Raw genomic sequence first — 23,072 nt, 5'->3', positions numbered from 1 at the left:
TCAAACTAATAATCAGGAACTGAGAGAATCTGAATTTCAGACTCTTTTCCATAATATGTGCATGTCAGCAAAAATAGTGAAAATTTCCCGACCTTAAGCAGCATGGGTAATGACGAGAATTGTGGCGGAAAATGGTGAGAATGAGAAATGTGATCCCTAAATGTGATCATGGGCAGCACGGTGGCACAGTGGTTAGCACTGCTGCCTCACAGCGCTAGAGACCCGGGTTCAATTCCCGCCTCAGGTGACTGACTGTGGAGTTTGCACATTCTCCCCGTGTCTGCATGGGTTTCCTCTGGGTGCTCCGGTTTCCTCCCACAGTCCAAAGATGTGCGGGTCGGGTGAATTGGCCATGCTAAATTGCCCGTAGTGTTAGGTAAGAGGTAAATGTAGGGGTATGGGTGGGTTTGCGCTTCGGCGGGTCGGTGTGGACTTGTTGGGCCGAAGGGCCTGTTTCCACACTGTAAGTAATCTATCTAATGTTGAAGGGAGAAAAGCCCAATTTTCCCCTTAAAGTATCAATGGCTAGATGAGAATCTTGCTGGTAAGTGGTGAGGATCTTATTTCTATGTATTTGCAACTTATTTTTAGCTAATCTCATCTCATTATATGCAATCTGCAGTTCTCCCCAGGCACTGGTGAGAAACTAGAAGGCACCAATTCCCAACTTGAAAGTCTGGGCAGTAATCTGGCATCAGGAGCTCACCAGTTGCTCTGTAGCCTTTTTCTTTTCACATCTCAGGGCATCTCAATGGCAGCAAGTCCCCCCACCCTTCATCCACACAGAATACCAACCTCATCCTATCAAAGTGATTAATCTCAGACTAATGCAGAAAACAGTTCAGCACTTTACCACTGCACATTACAGCTACTGACACCTTACATTGCAATCTTCCAGCTAGGTCACTGTGACACAGAACTACAATCAGGACAGGATGCTGATGCTTTCCTAGTACTCACTCACTTTGTACTTGCATGGATACTGAGAGCATCACTTCTTTGCCTTTCAGTGCAGCCTCAAAGCCAGGCAGCTTGTTATGGTCGTAGCATTAAATGGATATGGGGAGGATACACATTGCTGTATGAGTTTATGCCAATATCGCCCTCACAGCTGTTTCAACAGCTCACATGTTAATCTCTCTGCATACCCTTCAATCAAATGGCCATGTCTGAAAGCCTATGTGACGGGGTTATACATAGTGAAGTGAAAGAGACTATGATCAGTCAGGGAGTGCCACCATACGTTAGCAAGGTCACTGTCTTATCAGGATCTGGGTGGTTGGCCACGTCAGTACTGGAGGTTTGAGCAGTAAATGTAAAAGGGGTTATCGGGGGCAGTCCATGCTGTGTTGGGGAAAGTCATCAACTCAAGTGTGGGATTTGGAGCCATTACACTCAGACAAAAGGGGGACACTGACTGGAAAGCAGGCAACCCCAAATATAAGGGTGTGACATGATCCATAGGAAAGACCTGGAGGACTTGGAGAGAAGGTTTATGAGCCACCCTGGCAAAATGAGAAATTGAGTTAGATGATGCAGTAACAGGAAAGCTGTGAGCAGGGATAACTCATTTCACTCACTGGCCTGAATAAATGAACAGAAAGTGCTGAGGCCATGCAGGATTGATAATTTGGAGGATGAGCTGGGCGAGAGTCATTGAATGAGGGTGCTGCATGCAATAGTGTGAGACAGTGAGCCTTGGTGGGATGCATGTACAACAGCAGAGTTAGAATGGAGGAATGGAGGAAAAATGATGGCACTTATCCTTGCAGAGCACAGAAGGTCATTGCCCTTCATTCAATATTACTGTGTATCTGTTCTTGTGGGGAGAGTGCACTGATCTCAGTCCAGGTTGGCAGTATCTCATGCCATGATCTCTTTTGGCTGTCAAGAGGAAAGAGGTTGGCATTCCTCTCCACTAGGAGAAAGTGAGGAATGCGGATGTGGAGATCAGAGTCAAGAGGGTGGTGCTGGAGAAGCACAGCAGGGCAGGCAACATCCGAGGAGCAGGAAAATCAACCTTTCAGGCATAAGCCCTTCATAAGGAAATGTCCTCCACCACTCTGTCCACCAATACCTCCAGGTTCTTGTCCTTGTATTAGTGTGCCAGCTTCCCTGTCTTGGCCCCCTTCTCTAAAATAATGGTCAAGCATCAGACTTTCAATGGCACATCCTGGCATGGCATTAGACCTGAAAGTCCTGGCAGAGGTGTCCATTTCTCCTTCTGCACCTGAACAATTCAGCAATTAATGAGGTAGGTAGAGGAAGACAGCATGAGAAATACTTCCAGGAAACTCCCTGAAAATGACACTTTGTCAAGGTTATGACGATTCAGTGCAGTATTTTCTCTTAATGTGACATAAAATTGCATTTGTGCTTCTTTGAGAGAATGAAAACTATGTGTTTGAAAGAATGCACTCCTTCCGTTCACAGGCTTTGCTCTATTACACCAAGGCACTGACCCAACCCAATGTAAAGATCCAAAGGGCTGCTTGCACAGCACTAAAATGTATTAAAGTAAGTGCAACTTGTATAAAATCCACAATGTAATGATAATGATCATGCAAAGTTCAGGATATTTTGACTATCCTATGTGTGCCAGATCCTGAACTGGAGTTATATTTAGCTTCTTGTCACTGACCACTCTCTACACCCTGTTTAAGTTCTTGCCTTGCTTAGATTCACTTCCCTTTTGAATTTTGGAACTATTTCCTCTGCACAACAGAGTTATGGAGATATACAGCACAGAAACAGACCATTTGGTCCAAATTATCCATGCTAACCAGATATCCTAAATTAATCTAGTCCCATTGGTCAGCATTTGGCCCATATCCCTCTGAACCCTTCCTCTTCATATACCCATCCAAAACCTTTTAAATGTTGTAATTGCACCAGCCTCCAACACTTCCTCTGGGAGCTCATTCCATACACACATGAAAAGTTGTTCCTTTGGTCTTTTTCAAATCTTTCCTCTCTCACCTTAAACCTATGCCCTCTAGTTATGGATTCTCCCACCCCAGAGAAAAGACTTGTCTTATGTAAGGATACTCGTGAGAGAAGGAAATGTCTTTTAGTGGATGAGGAAGGGCACCACTTCGACCGGGACAACTCATCCATCCTAGGACAAGCCAAACAGAGAGACGCACAAGAATTCCTAGAGGCATGGCATTCCAACCAGAACTCTATCAACAAAAACATTGACTTTAATCCCATTTACCACCCCCTGAGAAAAAGAACAGGAAATGGCATCACTATAGACAATGATGTCACCTCAGGAAATGACATCGTCAACCCAAGGAAACCTATACATATAAATAGAAAGCAGGCTACACCACCAGTGCTTCATCTGGAGGCTCAGTGAAGATGTTACCAAGTATGCTGATGAAATGTCTGAAAATGAACCTTGCAGCTCAGTGTAAAATGATATTACATGTGGAATGATAGGTGATTCTAAAAGAGCAGTTGTTTCTAAATACTGATGTAATCAATTTCAAATATTGATTTGCTGCACCCACAGGCTTGTGAAAGCATTGATATATTGGTGAGTTTGTGCCAATCTGAAAGAGAACTCCTCCGGCAAGCCGCTGCTGAATCACTCCTCTCGCTAGGTGAGTGCTTTTCCATCTGGATGAGCCACACAGTAGCTAGAAGTTCGATTTTTGGTTACAGTTTAGACCGGCTAGTCCAATCAATGCTGCAGTTGTCAGATTTGTTGTGTTGCGGCAACACCAAGGTGGTGAGTGCAGTGGTTAGACAGCTCTCCTGATGAAGCTGGGAGACAGTAACCCCTGATGTTTCTCTTACCACCCAAAGACCAGAACCAGAAGCACTAAACTGTAAAATCTAACCGTTTCTTTTCAAACACGATACTCCCTTTGTGCAAATCCTCCCATGATGACAAAATGAGAGACGGAGATCATGGAGGAATTGCCTGAGGTTTTCTTTAAGTTTGAATCTAGTGCAGAAGATCACTATGTCCGACTGTTTTATTGCCTTTTTTATACAGACACAAAGCATAAAAATTGCATTCAACTGAGGTATGTGATTAGTGCTTCAAAATGTTCCTTTCTTTAATAAGATAGAAAGAATTGAAACACAGTGAGCTATTAATATTGAACTGACCTGGACCTCCTTTCTTTTTAATTATTTTTTTCCTTCACTTCATGAAATTAAAGCTAAATTAAGATTGTACCTAGGGAAACGTGGAATTGCTTCAGCATGTTAAAATTGATATAATTCTGCCACAGAATTTACATTTGAATTTTTTACTATTGCTAGTTGGTGTGAGAATGAAATGTTATAATGTTTAAAGCGTTAACATTGTTCCAAAGTGAGTTCCTTCATGGTCAGCAGAAATAACACTTTCTTTTTACACTTTTCTTTCGTTCTCCTGTCTCCCAAACACAAAACATAAATTCCTGAGCCTGGCATATGGAAATCACTGAAGATAATTTGCAATGAGCTGTATTAAATATTTCCTTCTACTTATAGAGTCATAGAGATGTACAGCATGGAAACAGACCCTTTGGTCCAACCCGTCCATGCCGACCAGATATCCCAACCCAAACTAGTCCCACCTGCCAGCACCCGGCCCATATCCCTCCAAACCCTTCCTATTCATATACCCATCCAAATGCCTCTTAAATGTTGCAATTGTACCAGCCTCCACCATTTCCTCTGGCAGCTCATTCCATACTCGTACCACCTTCTGTGTGAAAAAGTTGCTCCTTAGGTCTGTTTTATATCTTTCCCCTCTCACCCTAAACCTATACCCTCTAGTTCTGGACTCCCTGACCCCAGGAAAAAGACTTTGCCTATTTACCCTATCCATGCCCCTCAAGAATGAGGGCTTCACTAGCTAGGCCAGTGATTATTGTGCCTCCCTAATTGCTCTTGGAAAGGTGTTGGCGAGCTGCTGTCTTGAACTACTGCATTCCATTTGCTGTGGATTAATCCATACTGCTGTTAGGGAAGGCGTTCCAGGATTTTGACCCTGTAACATGGAAGGAATTAACATGTAGCTTAAAGGAGAGTTTTCAGGTTATGATACTCCCATGTCGGTCCTTTCAGTTGGCAGAGGTCACAGGTTTGGAAGGTTCTGGTGAAAGTGCCTTCCTGAATTGCTACAGTGAATCTTGTAGGTGATAGAAATTGCTAGCACTGTGCATCAGTGATGGAGTCTTTTGCCATCTTTATTTTAAGACTATCGACTCTGTCCAATGAGCCAACGTGTGAGGAACACAGCTAGGACTTGAAATGATAAACTTTCAAGCTCATATCCAAACATCCAGCAAGCAGGGAACCCTGAGAACAATAGAACTATTTTTCCAAAAAAATGTGGCAGTTGAAGGTTGTCACATAATGCAAATTATGCTTCATATAATTTCCAATTACCCTCAACAGTATAGTCTCCAAGGGTGATGAGTGGAGATATTACCCAATAATCTACATTCTTACCAGAGGTTGTGGTATCCCTCTCAGAAGCTGGTTTCATATCCATCAGGGGAAATGACCAGCAGGAGAATGCTGGCTGCTGATGGAAAACAATTGTTTTAAAAAAAATGGAATTGCTTGCAACTGATACACTGGGACCAACAGGCTTTGTGTTGCACCATACAGATAGATCTCTTCATTTGGAAGGTGGGCTGTGTGCACTACACTAGTGTAAATGTCTTTGGACAGGTTGAATATCACGTTAGAATGGCCTGGGAGATTGTGGATGTTATCTTTCTATTTGGTCGTAATAGAAAGCAGCACTGCTGCTGGTTTGGCTGCTGAACTTCCTCCCAGTTGCTCTACAATTCTTGCTCATTTGCAAGTTTTCTCACTTGCCTATCTAGGCAATATCAAATGGGTAATTCATTAAGTGAATTGATTGACGGGATGGGGGCACGGGTCTGCTGACTCATGGTCCAGTTTGAGCTTTCCATATTTAGTGGAGGATTACGGGGATTAAAATGTTGCCAGATCAAACCTGACTATATGCATTTACTGCAGCACCGCACTGCATATTCAGCTCTGCAGAGATATCACTCATCAACTCTATCTTCTTGTTTCTGGTCCATCAGTCTCGTGTTTTTTTAAATCATTGGATTAGTCATTTGACTGGCATTAATATATTTAACTGTTTCTAAACTGACATTATGGTCAGTGCGCCAAATTTAGAATTTGAGTAGAATAGCTAAACTCTGCTTATACATTTAATTTTCACAGGAGCAGTATTTTAAAAAAAATAATTTATGGGATGAGGGCCTTGCTGACTGGGCCAGTATTGTCCATCTCTAATGGTTAATAGTCAACTACATTGTTGTGGTTTGGAGTCACATGTCAGCTAGACCAAACAAAGATGGCAGTTTCCCTCCATAAAAGGTATGACTGAATCAGATGGGTTTTTCCCTGACAATTGTTTCATGACCATCGTTAGACTCTTGATTCCAGATATTTATTGAACTCAAATTCCACCATCTGCTGTGGAGGGATTCTAACCTGGGTCCCCAGAACATTACTTGGGTCTCTAGATTAACAGTCCAGTGACAATTCCACAAGGCTAATTGCCTCCTTACTAGTGAAAGAGATGAGGGAGTTTATCATGCAAATACCAAATATTTAAAAGTTGATGAATGAGATAACAAAATATAGGGGATCAAATGGTTTTATATATATATATATATATATATAGGGAGAAATGACAAAAATATCAAATAGTAATGCTGAAAATATACAAGTTATCATTTAGTGTCATACAGTCACAGAGATTTACAGCACAGAAAGAGACCCTTCGGTCCAACTCGTTCATGCTGACCAGATATCCTAAATAAGTCTAATCCCATTTGCCAGCATTTGCACATATCACTCTAAACCCTTCCTATTGATATACACATTCAGATGCCTTTTAAGTGCTGCAATTGTACCAGCCTCCGCCACTTCCTCTGGAAGCTCATTCCATACAAGCACCACCCTCCATGTGAAAAAGTTGCCTCTTATACCTCTTTTAAATCTTTCCCCTCCCACATTAAACCTATGCCCTTTAATTTTGGACTCCCTCACCCCAGGGAAAAGACCTTGTCCATGCCCCTCATGATTTTATAAACTTCGATAAGGTCATCCCTCAGCCTCCAGTACTCTGGGGAAAGTAGCCCTGTCTACTCATCCTTTCCCTACAGCTCAAACCCTCCAACCCTGGCAACAACCTTATAAATTTTCTCAGAACCCTTTCAAGTTGCACAACATTGTTCCTATAGCAGGGAGACCAGAATTGGATGCAGTATTCCAACAGTGGCCTAACCAATGTCCTGTACAGCTGCTCCAATGTCCTGTACCTCCCAACTCATGTACTCATTACACTGACCAATAAAGGAAAGCATAACAAACACTGCCTTCATTATCCTATTTACCTGTGACTCCACTTTCAAGGAACTATGAACCTGCACTCCAAGGTCCCTTTCTTCAGCAACAGTCCCCTGGACATTACCATTAAGTGTAAAAGTCCTACTCTGATTTCCTTTTCCAAAATGTAGCATCTCGCTTTTATCTAAATTAAACTCCATCTGCCACTCCTTGCCCCACTGGTCCATCTGATCAAGGACTCGTTGTACTCTGAAATAACCTTCTTCACTATCCACTACACCCTCGATGGTGTCATCTGCAAACTTTCTAACCATATGTCCTATCTTCACATCCAAATCATTTATATAAATGATGTAAAGCTGTGGACCCAGCACTGATCCTTGCAGCACTCCACTGGTCACAGGCCTCCAGTCTGAAAAACAACCCTCCACCACCACACTCTGTCTTCTACCTTCGAGCCAGTTCTGTATCCAAATGGCTAGTTCTGCCTCTATTCTGTGTGATTTAACCTTGCTAACCAGTCTCCCATGGGGAACCTTGTTGAACACCTTATTGAAGTGCACATTGGATCAACTCCACTGCTCTCCCCTCACAATCCTCTTTGTTCCTTCTTTAAAAAACTCAATCAAGTTCATGAGACATGATTTCCCATGCACAAAGTCATGTTAAGTATCCATAATCAGTCCTTGCCTTTCCAAATACATGTAAATTCCCTCCACCGAGGTCAGGCTCACTGGTCTATAATTCCCTTGTGTTTCCTTACCACTTTCTTAAATAATAGCACCATGTTCGCCAACCTCCAGTCTTTTGGTACCTCACCTGTGGCTATTGGTGATACAAATATTTCAGCAAGGGGCCCAGCAATCACATCCCTATCTTCTAACAGAATTCTAGGGTAGACTTGATCACGTCCCCGGGATTTATCCACCTTTATGCATTTTAAGACGTCCATCACCTCCACCTCTGTAATATGGACATTTTTCAAGATGTCACCATTTATTTCCCCAAGTTCTATATCTCCCATGTCCTTCTCCACAGTAAACACCTTCCCCAGTCTTCTGCGGTTCACATATAGGTGGCCTTGCTTGTCCTTGAGGGGCCCTATTCTCACCCTAGTTACCTATTCATCCTTAATATATTTATAAAATTCCTTTGGATTCTCCTTAACCCTATTTTCCAAAGCTATCTCATGTCCCCCTTTTGCCCTTATGATTTCCTTATGTATACTCCTACTGCCTTTATACTCTTCTAGGTATTCACTCCATCTCTAATGTCTTTCCCTGATATATGCTTCCTTCTTATTAGTGACCAAAATCTCAATTTCTCATCTAGCATTCCCTACACCTACCAGCCTTGCCCTTCACATCAACAGGAACATACTGTCTCTGGAATCTTGTTAACTCATGTTTGAAGGCTTCCCATTTTCCAGCAAACATCTGCCTCCAATCAGCATTTGAAAGTTCTTGCCTAGTACTGTCAAAATTGGCCTTCATCCAATTTAGAACTTCAACAGTTAGATCTAGTCTATCCTTTTCCATCACTATCTTGAAACTAATAGAATTATGGTTGCAAGCCCCAAAGTACTCCCGCACTGACACCTCAGTTATCTTCCCTGCCTTATTTCCCAAGAGTAGGTCTTCTCTAGTAGGTACATCCACATACTGAATCAGAAAATTACTTCACAAATTCCTCTCCATCCAAGCCCTATGGCAATCTCAGACTATTTTTGGAATGTTAAGTTCCCCTACCATAACCACCCTATTATTCTTAGAGAGAACTAAGATCTCTCAATTTCACACAAACTGTTGGGGAATCTACAGTACTATCCCTTTCTTAATTCTCAGTTCCACCCAAATAACTTCCCTGGATGTATTTCCAGGAATATCCTCCCTCAGCACAGCTGTAATGCTATCCCTTATCAAAAATGCCACTCCCCCTCCTCTCTTGCCTCCCTTTCTGTCCTTCCTGTAGCATTTGTATCCAGGAATATTAAGCTGCCAGTCCTGTCCATCCCTGAGCCATGTTTCTGTAATTGTTATGATATCCCAGTCCCATGTACCTAACCATGCCCTGAGTTCATCTGCCTTCCCTGTTAGACCTCTTGCATTGAAATAAATGCAGTTTAATTTATCAATCCTACCTCATCCTCTGCTTTGTTCCTGTGCCCTGACTGTTTCACTTACTGTTTTTCCCAGCTGTACCAGACTCAGACTGATCTCATTCCTCACTATCTCCCTGAGTCCTACCACTCTCCCCTTCCTAGTTTACATCATCCTGAGCAGCTCTAGCAAATCTCACCTCCAGCACATTAGTCCCCTTCCAATTCAGGTGCAATCTGTCCTTCTTGTACAGGTCACTTATACCCAAGAAGAGATTCCAATGATCCAAAAATGTGATTCATTCTCTCCTACACCAGCTCTTCATCCATACATTCATCTGCTCTGTCTTTCTAATCCTACCCTCACTAGCCCGTGGCATTGGGAGTAATCCAAGTATTACCACCCTTGAGGACTTACATTTTAGCTTCCTGCCTAACTTCCTATGTTCCCTGCTCAGATTCTCATCCTTTTTACTTCCTATGCCGTTAGTTCCAATGTGTACACTGACCTCCTGCTGGTACATGGATTTCAGTGAGGCATTTCTTAAGGTTTCCCATGGTATGCTGATGGAGAAAGCGCAGTTGCATGGGGTCCAGGGTGTACTAGCTAGATGGATAGAAAACTGGCTGGGCAACAGGAGACAAAGGGTAATAGTGGAAGGGAGGTTCTCAAAATGGAGAACTGTGACCAGTGATGTTCCACAGGGATCCGTGCTGAGACCACTTTGTGGTATACATAAATGATTTGGAGAAGGTATAGGTGGTGTGATTAGCAAGTTTGCAGATGACACTAAATTTGGTGGAGTAGCAGATGGTGAAGGGGGCTGTCAGAGAATACAGCAGAATATAGACAGATTGGAGAGTTGGGCAGAGAAATGGCAGCTGGAGTTCAATCCAGGCAAATGCGATGTGATACCTTTTGGAAGATCCAATTCAAGAGCGAACTATACAGGAAATGGAAAAGTCCTGGGGAAAAATAAAGAGAAATCTGGGTGTTAAGGTCCATTACACCCTGAAGGTGGCAATGCACCCCAGGTCAAGAAGGCATACGGCATGCTTTCCTTCATCAGTTGGGGTATTGAGTACAAGAGTTGACAGGTCATTTTACAGTTGTAGAAGACTTTGGTTTGGCCACACTTGAAATACTGCATACAGTTCTGGTCACTACATTACCAAAAGGATGTGGATGCTTAGGAGAGGGGGCAGAGGAGGTTAACCAGGATGTTGCTGGGTATGGACGGTGCTAGTTATGAAGAAATGTTGAGTAGGTTAGGATTATTTTCATTAGAAAGACAGAGGTTGAGGGTAGACCTGATTTAGGTCTATAAAATCATAGAGGGGTACAAATAGGGTAGATAGCAAGAAGCTTTTTACAAGAGTGGGAAACTCAATTACTAGGGGTCACAAGTTCAAAATGAGAGGGGAAAACTTTAGGGGATAAATGTGTGGAAAGTTCTTTATGCAGAGTTGGTGGGTGCCTGGAATGTGTTGCCAGTGGAGGTGGTAGAGGTGCGCACAATAGCATCATTTAAGATGGATCTACACAGATGCAAGAATGTGCAGGGAGCAAAGGGATACACACCCTTAGAAAATAGACAGCAGCTTTTGATAAAGGATATGGATCGATGCAGGCTTGGAGGGGCAAAGGGCCTGTTTGTGTGCTTTTTTTTGTTCTTTATCCCTGTCCCCTTTGAGAATATACTGCACCTTCTCTGAGATACCTTTGATCCTGGATCCAGGGAAGTGACACACCATTCTGAAGTCTTGCCATCAGCTGCAAAATAGTCCATCTGCTTCTCAAACTAGACAGTCCCCTATCATAGTTGATTGCTTGGAATCTAGTATACCCCTCATTACATTAGAGCCAGTCTTGGTACCAGAAACCTGACTGTTTGTGCTATATTCCCCGAGAGTTCATCACACCCTACATTTTTGAAAACAGTATACTTGTTTGAGATAGGGTTAGCCATAGGTGACTCCCGCACTGCCTGCTTCCCTCTCCTACCTTTCCTGAAGGTAACCCATCTACCTGACTGTATCTGTGGTTTATCTTCCTCCCTGCAACTGCCATCCATCACATCCCCTAGCTCCTATAAATTCCTCATTGTCTCTAACTGCTGCTCCAAACGATCCATGCAATCCGATAGTATTCGCAACCAAAGACATTTCCTGCAGACATAATCATCGGTAACGTGGAAATTCTCCCTAATTTCCCACATCCAACAGGAACAGCACATCATTCTCCTAAAGGCCATCTTTGCACCTTAACAGTCTACAGATCTAGAAAATAGTACCTATGTTTTTATATTTTTGAAGTTTACTCAAAAGACTGGTCTCAGTAACAACATACCACTATTGTAGATTTACAAAAGAAAAACAGTAATGTTACATTTTAAAAAGCCACGTAGCTGCTCCTCTGCTGTGAGCTTCCACACACAGGTTTCTCCATAGTCAGTGATGTTTACTTTTCTTTGAACGAACTCCTAAGTGCAGAAATACTTGAACCCAGACAGCAGAGTGAGCAGGGGTGCAGGTTACTGCTGGGTCAGAACCTGGGTGTAGGTTGCTTTCTCCTTTTGAATCACTAACCATGTAGTCACTGTCTTTGTCCCTCTCATCCTCCTTTTTAAAGTGCCTTTGTTTTGATCTATTTTTCCCCCCAAAGTTCCAAAACAGTGCAACAGATGATAAAACGGTAATTACTGCTCCTAGAATTCGAGGCAATCAGCTCCAACATTGAAAGTGCCTCAACAAAGGAGCGATTCTTACAGCCACAGTTTTTTCCCCATCCTCCATCTTGAGAGTAGAGTGTGAATTTTGGAATAGAAAGTGAATCTTGTTTGGCTTGCTTCATGAGTGTAAAGTGGTAAAACAAGAGTCAATTTCAGGGACTAATAACCCATGACATGCCCTGAAACATGAATTCACCCTGATATTTGTACAAGCCATACTTCAGATGCACATCTGAAACTGATGTTAGACCCTTATGTATTTAAATGAGGAGGCTATCACCGAATTTAGGCCCCCTTTTGGAAATGAGCTAACAATGAACAGAGCAAGAGATTAACCTGCTTGGCTCGAGACTCTCCAGCAGTCTCTGTAGCAGAAGGTGTGACCACACCACTAAAAGCAGGGTATCGGAAAACTATGTTTCTGGAGATCCCATTGCAGCAAGACCGTTCTTTCCATTCCTGAGACTCTGGCATTCCCAGTTTCCTAATTCTCTCTGTGTCTTACCTTTGAGAAGCTGTCGGTATTCATCATAAAATGGGTGAACTGTCTGTGAATCTGCAATGAAAAACTGGCGATGCCCCAGGTAATATTATTGAGAAGTGAGGCTCAATCATTGATTAGTTTCAAGCCTCTTAGTTGATCCAATAAATAGCACTCACTGAAAATAAGACTGAAAGGAATGTCTGCACTATTAACTTGTAGCTGAAAAATGTGTTGCTGGAAAAGCGCAGCAGGTCAGGCAGCATCCGAGGAGCAGGAGAATCGATGTTTTGGGCATAAGCTCTTCTTCAGGAATGAGGAAAGTGTGTCCAGCAGGCTAAGATAAAAGATAGGTAGGAGGGACTTAGGGGAGGGGCGTTGGAAATGTGATCCGTGGAAGGAGGTTAAGGTGAGGGTGATAGGCCAGAGATGGGGTGGGGGCGGAGAGGTCAGGAAGAAGATTGCAGGTTAGGAAGGCGGTGCTGAGTTCGAGGGATTTGACTGAGACAAGGTGGGGGGAGGGCAGGAAATGAGGAAACTGGAGAAATCTGAGTTCATCCCTTGTGGTTGGAGGGTTCCTAGGCGGAAGATGAGGCGCTCTTCCTCCAACCGTCGTGTTGGTATGGTCTGGCGATGGTGGAGTCCTTGGTGGAGTGGGAGGGGGAGTTGAAGTGTTGAGCCACGGGGTGGTTGGGTTGGTTGGTCCGGATGTCCCAGAGGTGTTCTCTGAAACGTTCTGCAAGTAGGCGGCCTGTCTCCCCAATATAGAGGAGGCCACATCGGGTGCAGCGGATGCAGTAAATGATGTGTGTGGAGGTGCAGGTGAATTTGTGGCGGATATGGAAGGATCCCTTGGTGCATTGGAGGGAAGTAAAGGGGGAGGTGTGGGCTCAAGTTTTGCATTTCTTGCGGTTGCAGGAGAAGGTGCCGGGAGTGGAGGTTGGGTTGGTGGGGGTTGTGGACCTGACGAAGGAGTCACAGAGGGAGTGGTCTTTTCGGAATGCTGATTGGGGAGGGGAGGTAAATATATCTCTGGTGGTGGGGTCCATTTGGAGGTGGCGGAAATGATAATGGATGATACGATGTATATGGAGGTTGTTGGGGTAGTAGGTGAGAACCAGTGGGGTTTTGTCCTGGTGGCGATTGGAGGGGCAAGGCTCAAGGGAGGAGGAGTGGGAAGTGAAGGAGATGCGGTGGAGGGCATCGTTGATCACATCAACAGCGAGGAGGTTGAACAGTTCATCCACTTTACCAACACCTTCCACCCCGACCTCAAATTTACCTGGACCATCTCAGACTCCTCCCTCCCCTTCCGAGATCTTTCCATTTCTATCTCGGGCGACCAAATCAACACGGACATTTACTATAAACTGACCGACTCCCACAGCTACCTAGACTACACCTCCTCCCACCGTGCCCCCTGTAAAAACGCCATCCCATATTCCCAATTCCTTCGTCTCCGCCGCATCTGCTCCCAGGAGGACCAGTTCCAATGCTGTACAACCCAGATGGCCTCCTTCTTCAAAGACCGCAAGTTCCCCCCAGATGTGATCGACGATGCTCTCCACCGTATCTCCTCTACTTCCCACTCCTCTGCCCTTGAGCCCCACCCCTCCAATCGCCACCAGGACAGAACCCCACTGGTCCTCACCTACCATATATATCGTATCATCTGTCGTCATTTCTGCCACCTCCAAATGGACCCCACCACCAGGGATATATTTCCCTCCCCTTCCCTATCAGTGTTTCTAAAAGACCACTCCCTCCGTGACTCCCTCATCAGGTCCACACCCCCCACCAACCCAACCTCCACTCCCGGCACCTTCCCCTGCAATCGCAAGAAATGCAAAACTTGAGCCCACACCTCCCCCCTTACTTCCCTCCAAGGCCCCAAGGGATCCTTCCATATCCGCCACAAATTCACCTGCACCTCCACACACATCATTTACTGCATCCGCTGCACCCGATGTGGCCTCCTCTATATTGGGGAGACTGGCCGCCTACTTGCGGAACGTTTCAAAGAACACCTCTGGGACACCCGGACCAACCAACCCAACCACCCCGTGGCTCAACACTTCAACTCCCCCTCCCACTCCACCGAGGACATGCAGGTCCTTGGACTCCTCCATTGCCAGACCATAGCAACACGACAGTTGGAGGAAGAGCGCCTCATCTTCTGCCTAGGAACCCTCCAACCACAAGGGATGAACTCCGATTTCTCCAGTTTCCTCATTTCCCCTCCCCCCACCTTGTCTCAGTCAAATCCCTCGAACTCAGCACCACCTTCTAACCTGCAATCTTCTTCCTGACCTCTCCGCCCCCTCCCCCACTCTGGCCTATCACCCTCACCTTATCCTCCTTCCACCTATCGCATTTCCAACGCCCCTCCCCCAAGTCCCTCCTCCCCACCTTTTATCTTAGCCTGCTGGGCACACTGTCCTCATTCCTGAAGAAGGGTTCATGCCCGAAACAGCGATTCTCCTGCTCCTTGGATGCTGCCTGACCTGCTGTGCTTTTCCAGCAACACATTTTCAGCTCTGATCTCCAGCATCTGCAGTCCTCACTTTCTCCTCTTTGCTAGAATATTAGAATGGTGTACCAAAAGAGGAGCCAGAATCCAGAATAAAGGGAAATTCTACACTGTTTGGAGAAGGTAATTGTCTCTTGTTGTACAACTCCTAACAGAACACAATGGTGAAATGCCCTTGTTGTAATCTAAAATTCAATTAAATTATGATCCATCGTGCAAATTTCGGTCATTGTAATGTTCGCTATATTAAAAATGTGTGTACAAAATTGTCACAACCTAATAGTAATCTCATCATTCTCATCTCCCACAATTCTTCCTTTCCCAGGAGAAGAAGGCTGCTTGGCTTATGAGCAGTTGGACAAAGTCCCTCAGGATATGGTGCAACTTGCAGGAAGACGAGGAAATGCAGTCAGCACTGCCTTTTGAAAGGGAACGCTGCACCACACTTCAGTATTACAACCCACCCATGTGGATGGATGTTGCACAAACTCTGCATTGAGGGTGAAAGATGCTAGTGGCAATGTCCAGGAGAACCAGAACTGCTCACTCTGAATCAAACACCTTTCACTTGGCAGTTTGCCTTCCCCAACAACAGTCAAACACACATGACATCATCCAAAGAGGAAACAATTGAATCAATGAGTTATTTCATTCAAACATTTTACCAAAGTTGTTCAAACTCCACGGAAATCACTTTATTTTGTGTTTAATTTATTTAGAATTAAGTGAAATGTTTTAACTACTGAATTTTCCATTTCTTATTGTTTTTTGAGATCACACTGGCATTACATTTTTTTTTAATTTGCACATTTTTGACTTGAGTTATCAGGGTACGCCATGTATATAGTGCAGCTCTGGTTAATATATTCTTACATTCTTTTAGCTTTCTGCTGTCCCATGGCCATGTTTTGGCCGAATGGGTGAAACAAAAGCCAAAAAGATACTGGGTCTGTATGAAAGGTGAGTGCAGTGCAATTGGGAGTGGCCCTTTAAAGTTTGCATCCATGTCAGATGCAATGTTTCAGCCACTAGGATTTAGAAGCAAAAAAAAATTCTACAGACGATGACAATCATCACCTGAATAATGCAGTACCTATAGATCTTGTATGTGTTTCATGCTTAAAATACTCTTCCTACAAAGCACGATCTCTCCTCCAAATATGTTGTACATGAAGCTGAAAGGTTGGTCTCAATATATGCCAGAGATGATAGATTTAAGAGTGTGAGACTGTGGTACTAATTTATAAAAAATGCAGATCAGGGTTTACCTGCAGAATGTCAGAACGAACAAAGACTGAGAGTTACATCACCTACAAATGAATAAGTGCAGTTATTAAAGAGGCATATCTCTGGCTCAGATACGATGTTGTAACTAGTCTGTTTGAAATTTCAATTTCCTTGCCTTGTCTTTCGGAGGAAAAAACATCAAGTTCTTTGTTTATCTAGGTGGCATTTTTAAAATAAAATTTCAAGGATGCATTTTGTCCTTCTTACAACATCTTCATTGCTGAGGGAAAAAGTCACAGAGCTGTTCACAGAAGTTTTCAAAGCCTCTGAATACAGAGTTTATCCTGGTGGCCTGGAGGATTGCAAATGTAACGCCATTGTTTCAGAAAGAGGAAATGATAACCTTGGAAACTACAGATCTGTCAGTTTGACATCAAGAGTGGGAAAACTGATGAAGGCCAGAATATGGGATATTTTGAATATTCACTTAAAAGAAAGATAATACTAAACTATCAACATGGCTTTGTCAAGGGCATGTTTGTTGGCAAATTAAAAATATTTGGGATCGATGGGTCCTTGGCAGTATGGATTAGAAGTTGGCTAAAAGATAGGAAAAAGAGGGTAGGTATAGAGTTTGGAGATGAGTTGAAAATGGTGTTCCCCAGGGATTGGTGTTGGGATCTTTGCTGTTTCTTAATTATATAAATGATTTGGAGCTGGGCATAGGGGGCAAAATCTATACATCTGTAAATGATATTAAGCGAGGATGAGTAGTGAGTTGTGAGGATGATGCTGAACAGCAGGGCATTGGCAAGTTGGCAAAATGGGCAGTCACTTGGCAGATGAATTTCAACGCAGAGAAATGTGCAGCAAGGCATTTTGGTAGAAGAAATATGGAGAGATAATACAGGCCTCAATGGTACAACTCTGAGTGGTGTACAGGAGCAGAGGGATCGTGGGGTTAATGTACATGATTATCTGAAAGTGGCCAAGCAAGTTGAAACAGTTGTTTAGAAGGCTTGAAGAATCCTTTGTTTTATAAGTAGATACAATGAGTATAAAAGCAAGGAAGTCTTGCAACACCTCTGCAAATCATCGGTCAACCACATTTAGAGTATTGTGGTCAGTTCTAGCCATTTTATTTAAGGAACAACCTTGGTGGGGCGGTCAAAGAAGATTTACTAAAGTGATGTCAGGAATGAAAGGTTTTAGATACAAGGAGAGATTGGAGAAACTGGGCTATTTTGCTTGGAGCAGGGAAAGTTAAAAGGTGACCTTATTGAGGTGTTCAAAATTATGAACAATTTTGACAGGATAAAGAAAGATATTCTGTTTCCACCAGTTGTGAGACAGTAACTGGAAGTCACAATTTCAAGATTATTAGCATGAGAGCTGAGAATGTGATGAGGAGAAACCTCTTTATTGACAGAGTTGTTAGGATTTGGAACGCACTGCCTGAGGGAATGGTGGAGGTGAATTGCACGTGGATACATATTTGAAAGTGATGAATTTGGAGGGCTACAGAGATAGGACTGAAGAATGGGACTAGCTGAGTAGCTGTTTTTGAGTTTGGTACAGTCATGATGGTTTGAATGGCCTCCATCTGTACTGTAAAATTCTGTGATTCACATCAAAATGAAAATTTATTTCTGTGTGCTGCTGATCTGAGGTTAAAAATGATAAATTTAAACAAATGAACTTTGATTTGTTAATAATTTATTGTGGGAAGCATCCTTTCTGTCACACCGAGCAAGTGCAATCTTTAAGTAGGTGAAGCACACCAAGCCTGCTAGAAAGAGCTTCTTTTTTACAAGCTGTTTTCAGTTTATATTTGTTGGATGCTATGAAGTACTAAAGGATCATGTTCGTTAGGTTAATCTTCAAAAATGTGTCTTTCAACTGCCCTTCACTGTGGTGACCTGATACTCATGAAATGGGCTTTTAACACTGGGATGTACACTACCACTTTGGTATGCTGTGATTTGTATCCAGCTTTTTATTTGTTTACCCCATGCAGTTGAAATCCTGATCTCTATTGAGTCTAACTATCCCTGTCAGGTTGTGGTGCAGGCTACAACTGAATTATTCACCACCGTTGTTCAGGGACTGCTTCGGTCACTCCATACTGACAATGAACAAAAGTAGGTCACTTGGCTCTTAAAATCTGCTCGACCATTCAATAAAATCACAGCTGAACTGGTTTTAGTGTCAACTCTATATTGCTGGAAGCCACCGATTATCTTTCATCCCCTCGGTATCAAAGTTTCATCTGCACTTCCACAAATGTCATTTATTGTATCCGTTGTTCCCGATGTGGTCTCCTCTACATTGGGGAGACTAGACGCTTTCTTGCAGAGCTCTTTAGGTAACATCTCTGGGACACTCACACCAATCAACCCCATCACCCCGTGGCCGAACATTTCAACTCCCCCTCCCACTCTGCCGAGGACATGCAGGTCTTGGGCCTCCTCCATCGCCACTCCCTCACCACCAAACGCCTGGACGAAGAACGCCTCATCTTCCGCCTCGGAACACTTCAATCCCAGGGCATCAATGTGGACTTCAACAGTTTCCTCATTCCCCTCCCCCCACCTTATCCCAGTTCCAAACTGCTAGCTCAGCACTATTCTCATGACCTGTCCTACCTGCCAACCTTCCCACCTATCTGCTGCACCTCCTCTCTGACCTATCACCTTTACCCCTTCCTCCATCCACCTATTGCACTCTTAGTTACCTTCTCCCCAGCCCCAACTCCCTCCCATTTATCACTCCACCCCAGGGGCTCCCAGCCTCATTCCTGATAAAGGGCCCCTGCCCGAAACATTGATTTTCCTGCTCCTCGGATGCTGCCTGACCTGCTGTGCTTTTCCAGCACCACTCTAATTTTGACAAGAACCTATTTCACTCTGCCTTAAAAATATTTAAAAGTCCTGAATCCTTTGCCTTTTGAGGCATGGAATTCCAAACACCGTCAACCCTCTGAGAGAGATAAAAAAAGGTTTCCTCATCTCTGTCTTAAATGTGTTTAAACTCTGACCTCGGTTTCTGGAGATGTGAGTATCCAGTGAGAGTAGGAACAGGCTCAAAGTTGGCAACAATCCAATCCTTTTCTGGAGACATGACGCTGAATGGTTATATTCATGCTGGGAACCATGGCTACTTCCCAACATACAGTTTCCAACTTCAAAACAGCAGCCCACTCAGCTGATATTTTGGTCCCTTGGTGATGGGTGTGGGCTGAAATGGAGACTCTTGCCTCACGTGGCTGACATGAGGCAGCATGGAGACTTGGGTGAATGGTAAGGCCAGGTGGGAGATGGCTTGCTTCCATGTGTCAGGTCATAAACCCTGTTTAATTCACAGTCATTAAACCTCTAGCTCTCACATCATATCACTTCCATATCCCATGCTCCATTTTACCTTCCATACCTCTTTATTTCCCCATTACGCCCACTCCATAGCCTCAGACCTCATCCTACACAGCACCCAGGTTCCATTACTGTACATACTCGAGAAATAGTTGAATTTTTAAAGGTTAACTTTAAGTGGTCAACTATTACATGGATACTACTTTTGAGAGGCTGAAATTCATGCCCGTCAAAATTCATACCATGGTATTAGCAGAAGCCCAATTGATCTGTAAACAAATAAACAGAAAACATAAAGAATTATGGTAATTCTAAAAACCCGGAGGGGAACACAACAGCCAGTGGACTGGAAGACTGGTAGCAGAGCAGAACAGCTAGCGGACTGGAAAACTAGAAAGGGACATGATGGTTGGCATACTGACTCATAAATATTGATCTGTTATCTGTGAAGAAGTAGGGTCGACTTTTACATGAGATACATGGAAAATTCCAGGTAATCTGGCCAAAAATAGGGGGTCGGCCTTTACATGAGATTGACTATTACTCGAGTACATACGGTAGATACAAGAGGATGTGGTGGCATTGCAGTATTGTCACTGTATTACACATCCAGGTAATACTTTGGAGACTTGGATTCAATCTGAGCATGGCAATTCAATTCAAAAACAAAATCTGAATTTACCATGAACCTATTGTCAATTCTCGTAAAAACTCATCTGCTTCACGATAAGACCGTAACACTTAAAAGTAGAAATAGGCCATTCAGCCCATCGAGTCTCGTCCTCCATTCAATGAGGTAATGGCTACTAATCCTTAACCAGCTTGCACTGCTTTTCCCACATAACCTTGATTCCCTTAGAGATGAAAATCTGTTTGTCTCAGATTGAATATATTTAACAATCCAGCCTTGACAACCTTCTGTGATAAAGAATTCCACAGACCCATCACCTTTGGAGGGAAGAAATTCCTTCTCATCTCTGCCTAAAATGAGTGATCCTTTATTCTGAAATTATGTCCTCTAGTCCTAGACTCTCCCACAAGGGGAAACAATTTTTCTGTGCATCTACCGGCTAGATGTCTTAAGAAGCTTCAATTTTTCCAACTCTAATGAGTATAAGTCCAGGTCAGGCAGCATCCAAGGAGCAGGAGAATCGACGTTTCGGGCATGAGCCCTTCTTCAGGCTCATGCCCGAAACGTCGATTCTCCTGCTTCTTGGATGCTGCCTGACCTGCTGCGCTTTTCCAGGAACATATTTTCAGCTCTGATCGCCAGCATCTGCAGTCTTCACTTTCTCTCTGAGTATAGGCCCAACCTACTAAACCCATCCTAAGACAGTCCCTCCATACCTGGTACCAGCCCAGTGAACCTTCCCTGTACTGTCTCCAATGCCAGTATATCATTCCTTAGATAAGGAGCCCAAAGCTGTTCATAGTATTCTAACTGGGGTGCTAGTGCCTTGTATCATTTCAGCACACCTCACTATTTTTATATTTTATTCAGTTTGAAATAAAGGCCAACATTATATGTGCCTTCCCTCTTATCTGCTGAACTTGTATGTTAGCTGTTTGTGGGGTCTTCCAAATCCCTGTGGGATATAGACTTCAAACAGACCTAGTAATTCAAGGCTGGTCATCTATGAAACATTGTGGTCCAACAGCAGCAGCAGAAATGTATTCAAATATGATCTACGACCTCATGGCCCAGCATATCCTCCTTCCTAATAACACTGTCTAGCTGGGGGATCAACCCTAGTTCAATGAAGAGACAAAAAAAACTCTGATCATATGCTCCACCCTCTTGTGATGTCAGTGGCCAGGCAACATGTGCTACAACACCTTAATGATATCTCCATAGAAATTCTCACGAAGATTGTCCAGGAGACAATCATAGAATAGAATTATTCAATCCCTGTAGTGTGGAGTCATTTGGCCCATTGAGTCCACACCAACCTGTCCGAAGAGCATCCCACTCAGATCCAAGCCCTTCTACCCTATTCCTGTAACCCTGCATTTCGCACGGCCAATTCACCTAACCTGCACATCTTTAGACTGTGTGAGGAGACTGGAGCACTTGAATGAACCCCACGCAAACACAGGGCGAATGTGCAAACTCCACACAGACAGTTGCGCAAGGATGGAGTCAAACCCAGGTCCCTGGTGCTGTGAGGCAGCAGTGCTAACCACTGAGTCACTGTGCTGCCCAGAAGGGAAGTTCTTTTTGCTCTGGATGGCAACTAGACTGATGAAGGCAACCTTGACAAGAGGTCCATCAGCAGCTCAAGAGAACTTGACTTCAGTGCTGCCAAAGGATGATCTGCTGTATTCTCGCAGGTTATGTGCCACTGTTTACACAATGCTTCATGTTCCTATGGGTGTGAGTTAACATTGTAAAGTCACCACTGCAAAAGATTATCGCACACAAGGTTAGATGACAAGGATCTCCATCAGTTACCTCAAAGGTAATGAATGTCTGTCACTTCATTGCAGCTTGAAATGTAGCAGAACTGGTACCAAACCAATGCAGCCTCTCACACATCTGCCAGTGTTCACACTTAAAGGAGCTACAACACTCTGCAACTTACACACCATCAAGTCACTGACCTTTTAACACAACTTCGAGAACATTACATCAGATAGTTTTTCACCAAAGGAAAAGATGTCTTTTTGATTTGAGCCCTCTTTTGAGTTCTGCCACCACATTCCCCTCCACCCACCTCTTGCCTGCCTTTTTTCGGCTTCTTGGCATCAGCCAGTGTGTCTGACACTCATGAGGAGGCTTGTTGTTGTTAAATGTTTTCAGTGTGAGGGATAAATTCTGACCAGGCCAGCAAGCCAGCCTGTATGTGAGATTTCTCATGAACTGATCAATATGGAGGAGTTTCATCCCTGACACGAAACATTTAGCGTCATAGACATACAGCATGGAAATAGGCCCTTCAGCCCAAATCATCCATGCTGACCAGGTTTCCTGTATTGCACTAGTCCCACTATCTTCTGAACCATTCCTATCAATGTAACTGTACCCATCTCTACCACTTCCTCTGGCACTTGTTCCAGATAGACACTGTCCCTTGCATGAAAAAGTTGTCCCTCAGGACCCTTTTCAAGCTTTCCCCTTACACCTTAAACTTATGCCCTCTAATTTTGAACTCCCCTCCCCTCGGGGAAAGACCTTAGTTATTTACAAAGTTGAAAATCACACAACACCAGGTTATAGTCCCAGCCTATCCAGCCTCTTCTTACAACTCAAACCTTCTAGTACTGGTAACATCCTCATAAATCCTCTTTC

General features: G+C 43.7%; 1 protein-coding gene across 8 annotated transcripts in view; it reads left to right on the top strand.

The window, feature by feature from the left end:
- Positions 1-18,079, top strand: part of ripor2 (RHO family interacting cell polarization regulator 2) — a 247,139-nt gene extending 229,060 nt beyond the window's left edge. For all 8 annotated transcript variants that reach the window (XM_060850032.1, XM_060850024.1, XM_060850028.1 and 5 more), the window contains 3 exons: positions 2,434-2,517; positions 3,518-3,608; positions 15,514-18,079. In XM_060850032.1, coding sequence (XP_060706015.1) covers positions 2,434-2,517; positions 3,518-3,608; positions 15,514-15,614 — 276 coding nt within the window. In that variant the 3' untranslated portion in view covers positions 15,615-18,079. The remainder of the gene's footprint in view (positions 1-2,433; positions 2,518-3,517; positions 3,609-15,513) is intronic.
- Positions 18,080-23,072: the final 4,993 nt, after the last annotated feature.

The sequence above is a fragment of the Hemiscyllium ocellatum genome, chromosome 34 (genome assembly GCF_020745735.1).
Source record: "Hemiscyllium ocellatum isolate sHemOce1 chromosome 34, sHemOce1.pat.X.cur, whole genome shotgun sequence".
NCBI lineage: Eukaryota > Metazoa > Chordata > Chondrichthyes > Orectolobiformes > Hemiscylliidae > Hemiscyllium > Hemiscyllium ocellatum.
The sequence above is the reverse complement of the archived record's forward strand: the minus strand, read 5'-3'. Positions and strand labels throughout refer to the sequence as shown.